The following is a 12,448-nucleotide window of genomic DNA, read 5'->3' as shown; positions in this document are numbered from 1 at the left end:
CACACCGTGAAAGAGGCTTTGAATGTGTCATTCAAAGAGCAATTCAGAATCTACTATATGTTTTGGAAATTTGTCTTTCTGTTCTCTGTGCATTTGGGCACCTCTTAATATATCATGACCACAATTTTGCATAACAGTTCCTGAGATCAAGGACATTTTTTTTTGCCATATCATTTTTATTAATTTTACAATAATGCTTTCTATTACAATCTCTCCTCTTATATTATACAATTTGGCTTTTTAGGGCCACGACTTCCTTCAAACCTTCCTTATGATTTTCTATCTTTCATTTCAAATTTCTGCTTTAACCATTGCTTTCAAATCAAAAACATCAAAGCATCATATTTTCTTATTCTTCTCTGCAGTGATTTTTATACCTTTCCTTACAAAGCTTCCTGCAATCCTACCAACGTATTTGATTGACTACAGTTGCCTTTCAAGTAATTTACAAATTTAGAGATCAAGGACGTTTTCATCAATGTTTAGTTTAAACATTCATTCAAATATTTCACATGAATATACAATTTCACCAATGAATATTGAAAATATGCAATCCAATCCAAATGACAAACAAAGCATTCCGTTTGCATGAGTCCAATAAAATAAGAGCAGTTCTTGAATTTCGATTGCTACATCTGCCTGGAATTGTTCTAAATATGTTTGGAAAAGATGTTTTTGTTGTTTATCATTTTCGCACACTCAGCTTTATTGTGATCCATAGACACAAAATACACAGTACAACAGTAGCATATATCAACAGTTATTAAGGTGTTTGCTGTCCTGCACTCCTTTGAGATGAGGAAAATTTCAATAAATTAAATGAAATAAAAACTGCGCTGATCAACCAAGTTTTGCATGATGGCAGTGGCAGACCTTGGGGTCTCAAATTTCAGTGGTACCCTATGTGATGCTGAAATCTGGCATCCCTTACCTCTCACCTTCCATTCTACATCATAGATCTACATTCTGTATCCAGTGCCTCCGATGATGGTTTCTGAGATCAAGGAGAAGATTTTCGCCTATGTCTGGACACAGTTGGTTGGCATTTTGACTCAAGATGGCCGATTGTATCTTTAAAAGGTGCATTATTATTTCTTCTTCTTCTTCAGATCTCCTGAGCAATGCAGCTAAAAGGTTGGTAGATTATCATTTTGACAGTTGCAAAGTTGACCTTACTTTTCCATTGTGAGGTGGTCGTGGGTGGTGTGTATCTGTGCAGGTCTGTCTTTCTTTCCGTTATGTATTTCCTCCAGGACGTTGCCACTCCCTTGGGTGCTTGTGCTTCCTGATCTGAAAAATCTCCATGGGAGGAGTTACCTCGTGACATCTCCCTCTGTCCAACAAATCCACTTTAAAAAGAAACAGCAGACTAGTCTCCATATGCCCCTACGCATACACCCAGCAATTTAAAATTTAGTCCAGAAACAGAGTTGGGTTCAGTGCAGTTGGCGTAGTGGCAATGTCCCGTCTCAGTTTATAATCTAGCAGCTGAATTCTAAACTAATTGCAGTTTCTGAAAAGTCTTCAAAGGCAACTACACATAATAGTAGTCCAACCAGGAAGTTATCAGAAATGGATAACAATTTATGCCTCAATAGATGTTTGATTTTAGTTATTAAAAGTGCATTATTGGCCTGAGGGGAAATAATTGTGGTGTCTTCTGCTTTTATATATTATTGTTTCCATTTTTGGCTTTACTGGTTGCTGTGTTCCTTTCATGCCATTTTTTTTTTTTCTGTTAAGTTTTAGTGCTAAATTTCATCTTTAAGGCTTTAAAAAAAAATGTTCTCTTTTGTTAGCTGCCTTGGAAACTGCTGGGTTTTAAAGAAATAGAATTGCTTGCTTCTTATGGAACAGTGTGGGCATAGGGTCATTTGTGGAAAGAAATCAATAACTTGCCCTTAAACTTCTTTATCTTTATTCCTAGAAAGGAACAAATATCTGAAAAAGAGTTATTATGGGATGATCAGATTCAAAGGCAGCAACAATTTAACAGTTTCATTGGAACTAAAAACCATTCTGAGTATGAATAGGTTTGGGGTTTTTTTAAGTGCTGAAATTGTATCATCAGGACAAGGACAGCTGCCCTGCAAATCAAGCAACCATTGAAAAACCTGGGCTGTAAAGATTAAAGCTGTAGGGATGCAGGTAGGGGGCAGTTTATGTGCCCAGAAAAGGTTTTTAAAAATGATTACAAAATACTAAAGCAAATTTCTTACATGGCCATGTTTTCTTTGCAAGTTAAGATAAATAGTGCTGCTACCAGGAGCTTGTCAAAAATGGCTTTGCAAGTCATCTGCATCTTTGCAAGCAAGCTAAACATTACATGCAGTCACAATTAACAAACACAGTATAATGAAGACTGGTCAGCACCTTGCCTCCTTTTAATTTTTTATTTATTTATTTGGTTTTTCAGATTGAAATTTTACAGCCACATATCCAACAGAAAAGCTAGCTTCCAAGGAATCTCTTGGACTTCCCTCCTCCCCTTTGTGGGTCCTACTGTTAATCATTTCCCCCTGCATCTTTTATAATAATCCAGATCTTTTATCTCTCCACTGCATCCAAAATTCAGCTCCTTGCCTCCTAATCCAGGCTTCCTCAGCCTTCCAGATGTTTTGAGACTACAACTCCCATCATCCCTGACCACTGGTCCTGCTAGCCAGGGATCATGGGAGTTGTAGGCCAAAAACATCTGGAGGGCCGAGGTTGAGGAAGCCTGTCGTAATCCTAATTGCAAACCACAGAAAATGTTCAGCCTTGAAGCAAAAGTTCCATTTTTGGAAACAAAGGGTGGCTATTTTTTAAATATGCAGTGAATATGGAAGCATTGTGCCTGAAGTATCATTTTGGGAACAGTTTCAAATGGATGTTTTGCTGAAGGAATGCTTCAAGCCCCAGCTCTTACGTTGGCTCACAAATCCTAATCCTCCTACCCTCCTACCCTCGCAACCAACAGCCCTGTGAGGTAGGCTACTCTGAGAGAGAATGATTGGTTTAAGGTCACCCAGTGAGCTTCAGTGCTAAATGGGCATTTGAACCAAGGTCTCCTTGATCTAGGTCCACAGTGTTAACTTCTATTACCTGGGTTATTAAGGCGCCTTAAAGACATTAAAGCAAAGATTATGGGATAATACACACAGTGACTTGCGATCTCGATCACACGCAGTCTGTAGTCCGTTGGCAGTAGGAGTACAATATGGGCATGTCTTTAAGTTAACACGTTACATTAAAAACCTGACAGTACCAGATTATCGAAGGTTATTCACCAAAGCCAGACTAAACGTCTTTCCTTCTGCAGCGTTGGATGGCAGGTTGAGAGGAGTTTCCTACCAGGACAGACTTTGCTCGTGTGCTCAAGACATTAATTCTATAAAACATATTTTGCTGCACTGTGTGAAATACAAGCAAGCCAGGGCTGAACTGATATTACCCTTGCTGGTACCTTTCCCAGGAAAATCAGAGGCTCACTATACAGTATCACGTTTCTATTGGAAGACCAGACAAACGCTAGAACATTAGCAGTGGCAAAGTTTTTATCGGTGGTTGCAAGAACCAATGATCCCTATCTTTAAGTCTGAACAAAATGCTTGTTTAACCTGGAGGTAGGCTGTCTGAATTGTGCATTGCTTTGTAATGATTTGTTGGGTCTCTGGACCGTAATAAAGATTGATTGATTGATATTCCTGAACTTCAACCATCTCCAGCAATTCTTGCCTCTCATTTATCCAGGTCACTTGCGCTCTGTCTTGGCTCCAGAACTGATCTTCCACTCCAACATTAGTTTCTGCACAACAGGGTTGGGGAAATCTTGTTTCTCCTGGAGTCCTCACAGAAGACCTTCCAAGGATCACCTGCTACTGGTGATTGGACCAGGGACAAAAGTGGGGGAGGCAATGGATGCAGGGGCGCCGACTTATAAAAAATATTGGGGGGGCCCATACCGGGGTCCTGCCGCTGGTTCGCTCGGGTAGCCGGGAGAACGCAGTTCGAGGTGGCGGTGTTGGGGAGAGACCCTCGCTCAGGGCGCCACTAGACTTGGCGGCCGGCGGCCTATCTGGGGGGTTTTGGAGCGTATTTCGGCGGAGCGATTGGGGAGGAGGGGGCTTGTTGCCGGATTCTTCAGCTGAGCCGGAGATCCGCTGCTGGGGGTCCCTGGGCCGAGTTGTGAGCACGGCCTGCTGAAGGGAGATCCAGCCGATTGCGCGACGGGGACGGCCGGGGCTCTCCGGCTAGGGCGCGCGGCTGGCTGGCTGGCTGGCTGGCGAGGGAGCAGGTGGGGAGGAGGCGGGGGTCCTCACTCTCTTAGGAAACGCACCCGTGCGCCCGATTGCCACGAAGTCCGAAGGGTGCGTGTGTGGAATTAAAAAGCAAAAACGAGATACGGGCAGGGCAGGCAAAGAGTTTTCTGCAAGAGGATGGAGGGCAGGTTGAAGAGAAAATCACTCAGGATGAGACAGTCAAATCAGCCATGATAAAATGGGCTCAGGATATTGGGTATAACATCATGTTTGAGGACTGGGAAAGGTTATGGACCACCGGAATGAAATTCACGGCATGTAATGCCTTGAAGGAAAATATTATGAAAATGATTTATAGGTGGTACATGACCCCAGTCAAGCTTGCAAAAATATATCACCTGTCTGATAATAAATGTTGGAAATGTAAGGAGGCTGAAGGGACATTCTTTCACCTCTGGTGGACTTGTCCAAAAGTGAAGGCCTTCTGGGAAATGATCTATAATGAGTTAAAAAAGGTATTTAAGTATACCTTTCCCAAGAAACCAGAGGCCTTCCTCTTGGGCATTGTTGGCCAGAAAGTGTTAAAGAAGGATAGAACTTTCTTTATGTATGCAACTACAGCAGCAAGAATACTTAGCGCAAAATATTGGAAGACACAAGAGTTGCCCACACAGGAAGAGTGGCAGACGCAATTGATGGACTACATGGAACTGGCTGAAATGACTGGCAGAATCCGAGATTTGGGAGAAGAAACAACGGAAGAGGACTGGAAAAAATTTAAGGACTATTTACAAAAACAATATAAGTTGTATGAATGTTAAAAATTTACACGATTCGGAAACTATAGCTTCAGCAATTAGATTTGGGAAACAGGAAATTATATTTTAAGTAAGAAAAGGTCAAAATCTAAGGTAATACTATGTTTAATTTAAGATATAAGTAACTGATGAAAAGTATGTTAAATTTAGAGGTATAGTATTTGAAAAGTACAAAATAAGGTACGAAACAAGGTAATAATTTGCTGATATCTTTATTATAAAGAATGCAGGGTAAGGGAGATGTGAGGAAGTCCAGTTAGTTATATAAAAAATGTGTTGAATGGTTGGTTTTCTTTTCTTCTTTTTCTTTTTTTTCTTTTTCTTGTTCTTTTACTTTTTTCTTCAGTGTATGTTTCTAACTTTGTATTTGAAAACTTAATAAAATATTTATTAAAAAAAAAGAAGAGAAAATCCTTTCGCTTTTCTGGGGCGCAGGGAAGTCTCAGAGCCGGAGGTTGGGGAAGGGACCCCCTTTGCTCTGCCCTCTTCTCCCGTCTTAGATTCACATGGGGGTCCCCGCCCGAGCTTGCCTGGCCACCGGGCCACACAAGGGCCGCGCTCTATGCGGCGCACCTTGCTAGCCACGCAGCTGTCCTCCGCGGCTGCGGAGCGGCCCTGCGCCGGTGCCCAGCTCCTCTGGGCGCCCGCTGCGCTGCCAATGACAAGCGGGCGGGGAAGGCGTCGCTTTCTTTCCCGATCCTTCATCCTCCCAGTCTTCCAGCCCTTTTTTGGGTTGGAAGCTCGTCTCGTTCGCCCTTCTCCTTTCTTCACCCTGCGCGCAATTTTCCTCCCTCGTCTCCCTCCCCATTTCTCCTTCCTTCCTTCCTGACTGACTGACTGACGGGCTTGGGCTCGGGCTCAGGCTCGGGCTCCGGGTAGGGCTCGGGCTCGGGCTCGGGCTCGGGCAGCCACAGCGTCGGCGGTGTTGGCGATCGGCGGCGCGGGGGGATGGCCCTCCCGGGGGAGCCGGCGCTGCTCAATGGGGTTGCCAAGGAGACAGGCCGGCCGCCCCCCTCCCCCGGCCCGGCGCCCCCCGCCGCACCGGTGCCCGTTATTGAGCTGGTGCGCGCCGGGCGCCCTATAAAAGCCGCGGACGCGCCCACCGCCGCCCGAGATTATTGGGGGGGCTGAGCCCCCCCAAACGAATTTTTGAGGGGGCTCGGGCCCCCTCAGGCCCCATGGAGTCGGCGCCTATGAATGGATGTGACTCTTACCTTTGTATAGTAGGCTACATTCCAGTCATGCAAAATACAGGTTTTCACCACAGGCAAGCAAGAGCCATCACCACAGTTCAAGGACACAGGGTGCAGAGATGTTGGTGTTATGGCAAAGGTAGAGATTTCACCCACCAGCTGAATATGTGGACAGCATAGCTGCTCTGTGCATTGGCAGGGGAAGTGAGGGTTATCCTGTACCACCCACAACCTCCTCATGCATGGGAGGAGTCCTTCACTGAATCTGGTCATTTGTCCTTCTAGCTCAGTATTGTCTGCACCGACAAGAGCGAGCTTTCCAAGGTTTCAGAAAGGAGTCTTTCTCAGCCCCCCCTGAAGGTGTCAATGATTGTAAAAGAGACCTTTTCCATAAAATGTTAGATGAATAAAACATTAAAGGGAATTAACTTTCAGGCAGTTTGAGCCTAAGGGCAGACTTACACAACTCATTTAGCACAAGGATGAATTGTAATGATTTGATGAGTTCTGGGCTTATGTTGTTTCACTGCTGCAAAGCTGGAGTCTAGCTTGTGGGTGGAACTGTCATTATATGTGCATTATTTTTTTGCAGCTCAGGGACCACGTCCCCTTCAAAGGGCCACTGGTGGATGGGGCCAAAGGAAAAAGTGGGCAGAGAAACAAATGTAAACTTCTCCTTTGTGGAGGAGGCTCATTTCTACGCACACTCACCCTTGTCAACAATTGTGTTGCAGCATTCTGAACCAATTACAACCTCCAGATGAGAGGAAGGGAGGATTCACACAGATTGCATTGCAGTAATCCAGTCCTGTGTTGGGAGCAGAGATTGAAGGATCTGTCAATTTCAGCTTGCTAATTTCCCCAATCTTAAATTCAGTGCTATTTTTTTTTAAGAAAAAGATGTGTCAGAACTCACCGTGAATGCCTCCCTTGTTCTCTTACAATGGCAATGGTGCCCACCTGAGAGGTATCAGAACTAAATTCTGGTGAGTTCCAGCTGAAAAACAACCACTGGTTCTTCACATTTCTGATTTTTTTTCTTTTTTATAATCCTTATAAAAACCCTTCAACACTTTCATGCAAAAAAATCCTCTTTTTTTTTGACAAGCAATTTCTCCTCATATAATGCCATTTTTGTATGCTATTTTTGCCAGTATATTCATTTTAATACACACCCCCCCACCCCAATATGTACATTTTTGTAAACATTGGTAGATTGGAGAGCACTTAGTTTGGCTAAGTGCATATTTTGAAGAATGGCTGTGTTTCATTTCTCAAATTATTTCGGTAAGTGTGAATTGATAAATTCATATTTAAATGCGAGCTGAACTGAATTTCTCTCCCACCCCTAGTTGGGAGTAAACCTTAATTTTTGTTTTTCTTTCAGCCTACAATCTTTGCAGACTATTGATATATGGGCTCCACTGCAATATACATACTAAACACCAACATACTGAAGTTACTGTGCCTGGACTACTGTGGCAAAACTCTCCTACTCCATCAATATTGTACCAGCAAGAGTTGGTAAAGGGTACTCTTAGCTGAGGGTACCCAGGCTTTCAGTGACAAAGCTGGATTCAAAAGCTGCCCCTAGATTACGTACCTGCTCTTTCACTGGGACAAGACAGTTTGAGCATATTACACTAATCCTGGCCTGACAGCACTTGCTGCTAATTAGTTTCTGGGCCCAATTCAAAGTGCTTAAATGTCTCAGGACCGTAATACTTCAAAGTCCATATTTCCCTTAACCTGGACCTTGCAAGCATCAATTGAGGCCTTTCTTCATGTTCCCCCCTCCATGAGAGTCCATAGGATGGCAACATGAGAATGGGCCTTTTCTGTGGTGGCTCCCTTTGTGTAATGCTCTTCTTAGGGATTCTCACCTGGCACTTTCATTACATATCTTTAGGCGCCAGATTAAAATGTTGCTCTACAGCCAGGCCTTTGGCTGACTGAACCATCCATAGCCTTTTAAATGAGTTTGGGGGTATTGTTTATTAATACCATGTTGGTCAATTTGTGTTTTTATGGGCTTGTTGGGTGAAAGGCAGTATATAAATGTAATTTTTAAAATGAAACGGGAGTGCATCTGCATTCAGGACAGTCAACTGTCCAATTCTCAAGCACCAGAACCAGCAACCCCTAGTAGCTCCATCCTGCCAAGATTCAAACTCAGTTTATTTCCCCTCAGCCATCTCACCAGATGGTGAAATAAAGCTGGGTGTCATCAGCCTTTCTCATGGCACCTTGTGGCCCCACCACATTCCTGAGGGCTGCCCCACACCTGGTGTTGGCTCTCTTTAAAGTTGTACACTCACTTTGGGACCAAACCCCACTGAGGACAGGGGGACCTCCCTTCCAAGCTGTCCATCCCTAAGGTCAAGCTGTAACCTAAAGAAGTTTCAAACTGATGTGCAAATATTCCTTAAGCCAGTGGTTCTCAACATGTGGGTCCCCAGATGTTGTTGGACTACAACTCCCACCACCCCTGAGGTCTGGCCTTGCTAGCTAGGGGTGGTGGGAGTTGTAGTCTAACAACATATGGGGACCCACAGGTTGAGAAAGGTTGCCTTAAGCTGTTTTAAAACCTAGCAAACTAAACTAAAAATAAAAATTCTAACCCTCCAGCTCCAGATCAATGTAATTCATGGGAAGACATAAATTTAGGCAATTGGTTATATTAGATTCCGGAAGCAATGGTCTCACAGGGACCCATCTTTAATTTATTACAGCTAATCCTTCATTTGCTTCGGCGGGGAGCAAAGCAGAGCACGTCCGCCTGCGCCTGAGGATCCTTCTGCGGCTTATTTGGCAGACTGGCGTCCTGGACCTCCAAGGCTCCAGAGTCTTGCCCTGTGCCGCTCCCTAGCCTCAATTCTGAGCACGCAGCGCTCTCCTCGCTCTCCGAACCTCCACGAGGTCAGTCCTCCAGCTGCTTTGCAGCCTCGCTGCGCCCGCTGGGAGCCGCGTTGCAAGCGCCCCTATCCGCCCGAGGAAGCGTCAGCTGCCCCCCTCCAGCGACTCCCCAACAAGCGCCAGCCAATCCCCGACGAGCCCCGGCGCTCCGGGAAACTTTGAAGGACGGGAGGCCGAGAAGATGCTCTTTCTGCTCACCGATTGGCTAGAGGCTCGGAGGAAGTCTCCAATAGGAGCCCTTCGCTGCTTTTCCCAAGCTCGACTTTTCGCTCCTTCCTCGCCTTCTTCTAGACGGGAAGGTTGCAGCGCGCGCGGCGGGTGGACGGGCGCGTCTCGCTCTCGAAACTTTCACACCCTCGATTAAGCGCCACCCGTTTGCTCTTCGTTTCGGCTGCCTTTCTCAGACGAAGGACAGATCCTCGTGGAGACGTCTGGACAATGAATAAAAGGCGAGTTGAGGCGCGGATCTTGCTGCAGCCCTTGGCTGTGGGCGCCGTCGAGCAAGACTGAGAAGTGTCCCCTCCACGAATTTTAAATTTTAAAGAAAATTCCCTGGTTTTCTAAGCCTCCCGCCAGGAGGGCCCGCTTGGTCCGACCATGCTGCAGAGGATCGCCGTCTGACCCGCCCCGTCGCCGCCATGCGCTCTCTGAACATCACGCCGGAGCAGTTCGCGCAGCTGCTGCGCGACAACAACGTGACCCGCGAGCAGTTCATCGCGCTCTACGGGCTGCAGCCGCTGGTTTACATCCCGGAGCTGCCGCGGCGCGCCAAGCTGGCCTTCGTGCTCACCTGCGTGCTCATCTTCGCCCTGGCGCTCTTCGGCAACGGCCTGGTGCTCTACGTGGTCAGCCGCCGCAAAGCCATGCGCACCGTCACCAACATCTTCATCTGCTCGCTGGCCCTCAGCGACCTGCTCATCGCTTTCTTCTGCGTCCCCTTCACCATGCTGCAGAACATCTCCAGCAACTGGCTGGGGGGTGAGTGGCCGAGCCAGAGGGAAGGAGGCGGGTCTCCTACTTCCAGGGAGGAGGGAGAGGGGCGCTTGACCTCCACTTCATTCCGACACACCACAACGATTCCCCCCCTCTAAAATTAAGGGAAATGTTGGGGTTCTTTAATTTTAAAAGAACAAGTTTGTAGTCCTCATGGAGATACAGAAGCTTAATACTTTAAAGTGCAGAGGAGAATAAAGCGGATACATAGTGGTGCAGCAATAAAACTGCTAACACCTGTGCAAAGCTAAGCTGGGTCAGGTTTGGTTTCAGGGGACCATGTGTTGAGGTTCCTGCCTTGCAGAGGGTTGGACTAGATGACCCTTGAAGTCCCTTCCAACTCTACAATTCTATGAGAGATTGCTGTGAAAGCAGCCACAACCATACATCTGGGCCTTCCAAGTCAGGTTTGTAAGTGGAGGGGCTATCTAAATGTGGGGAAAAGTTTTGATTACCTTTCCTTCCAGCATCATTTATCCTCAGTCGCTTTAGGGCAGGGTTGCTTAACATGTGGGACTCAAGATAATCCCAACTCCCATCACGCCTGCTCCTTGTCAGCACTGGCTGGAGCTGATGGGAGTTGGAGTCCAACACCACCTGAAGAGCCACAGTTCAGTTTCCTCTGCTTTAGGCCAATGTTTGCAGATCAAGGCAGTGTGGTATAGTGGTTGGGAGTGTTGGACTAGGACCTGGGAGACCAGTTTTCAAAGCCCTGCTCAGCCATGAAACTCACTGGGTGAAACTGGGACAGACAGTCTCTCAAGCCTAACCTCCCTCACAGAGTTGTTGTAAGAATACAATGGGGCAGAAACATAGGAGCCAAGGTCCCTTTGGGGCCCCCCAATAAAATATTTGAGGGAGGCGCCCCCTCCCAGTGGATGGGCATTGCCATTCAAATGGTGTGTGTGCACAGTCTTGTGACTGATTATGTGGGGCAGGGTGCTTACCTGGGTCCTCCCAATATTTTATTCAAGTTGGCACCCCTGGATGGAAGAGAGCTGTGTGCTCCCCCTTGGGGAAAGGTGGGGTAGAAATTTTATAAATCGATCTTGTAGCAAAGTTGTCTGTTTAAAGATACCGTATTTTTCACTCTATAAGACGCACCAGACCATAAGACGTACCTAGTTTTTGGAGGAGGAAAACAAGAAAAAAAATATTCTGAATCTCAGAAGCCAGAACAGCAAGAGGGATCGCTGCACAGTGAAAGCAGCAATCCCTCTTGCTGTTCTGGCTTCTGGGATAGCTGCGCAGCCTGCATTCGCTCCATAAGACGCACACAGATTTCCCCTTACTTTTTAGGAGGGAAAAAGTGAGTCTTATAGAGCAAAAAATACGGTAATCAGCAGCTGCTAGCCACAATATATATGTTCCACTGCCATTATCGTAGGCAGCGTGTACCTTGACACCAGTTGCAGGGAATCATAGGTGAGTAGTGTTGTTGTGACCAAGTTCTGCTTTGGGGCTTCCCAACAGGATGCTGGACTCGATGGGCCATTGATCCAGCTGGCTCATCTTATGTTCTTGTGTCAACTTACACCAGCCTCACATGCATTCTGTTGCTGAATTGCTTCCATGGGTGCATCTTATAAACCACCCATAAAGCTCTCTTGACTGGGGAATCATAGAGTTGGAAGGGACCCTGATGATCTTCTGGTCTGAGTCCCTGTATTGCAGGAGTATGCAGCTGTCCCTTATGGGAATCAAACCTGTGACCTTGGTGTTATGGGCACCATGCTCCAACCAACTGAGCTAGTCCTAAGAGTTAATCATGCTGCATGATTTCCTATAGCAGCATCCATAACTACATTATCTACAAAATAAAAAAAATCCTTCCAGTAGCACCTTAAAGACTAACTAAGTTAGTTCTTGGTATGAGCTTTCGTGTGCATGCACACTTCTTCAGATACACTGAAACAGAAGTTGCCAGATCCTTCTATATAGTGAGAAGGTGGGGAGGGGTATTACTCAGAAGGGTGGTGGGAATGGGAGATTGGCAGATAGCTGAGATGAGCCTGTTGACGACTCTTAACGACTGTAATAGGTCTTATAGGAAAAGGCAAGGGGTGAGAAGATGAGAAATGGCTTAGTCATGTATAATGAAATAAGAATCCAATGTCTTTGTTCAGACTAACTTAGTTGGTCTTTAAGGTGCTACTGGAAGGAATTTTTTTATTTTGACTATGGCAGACCAACACGGCTACCTATCTGTAACTACATTATCTACAGTCCAGCAGTTAATTCTCCTTCACAAGTTCCATTTAGAAGTGTGTGAGAATGAAACTCTTAG

General features: G+C 45.8%; 1 protein-coding gene and 1 long non-coding RNA gene across 2 annotated transcripts in view; one reads left to right on the top strand and one right to left on the bottom strand.

The window, feature by feature from the left end:
* Positions 1 to 310: 310 nt before the first annotated feature.
* Positions 311 to 10,021, bottom strand: LOC310686570. Its single transcript, XR_014515997.1, has 3 exons — positions 9,959 to 10,021; positions 6,964 to 7,060; positions 311 to 1,290 (listed from the first exon to the last, which is right to left on the bottom strand). It is a non-coding gene; the product is annotated as an uncharacterized lncRNA (long non-coding RNA).
* Positions 9,365 to 12,448, top strand: part of QRFPR (pyroglutamylated RFamide peptide receptor) — a 28,786-nt gene continuing 25,702 nt past the window's right edge. The window contains exon 1 of the mRNA XM_083460347.1: positions 9,365 to 10,146. Coding sequence (XP_083316473.1) covers positions 9,807 to 10,146 — 340 coding nt within the window. The 5' untranslated portion in view covers positions 9,365 to 9,806. The remainder of the gene's footprint in view (positions 10,147 to 12,448) is intronic.

The sequence above is a fragment of the Podarcis liolepis genome, assembly GCF_965112155.1.
Source record: "Podarcis liolepis genome assembly, chromosome: 9".
Classification (NCBI taxonomy): Eukaryota; Metazoa; Chordata; class Lepidosauria; order Squamata; family Lacertidae; genus Podarcis; species Podarcis liolepis.
This window is presented reverse-complemented; position numbering and strand designations above follow the sequence as displayed.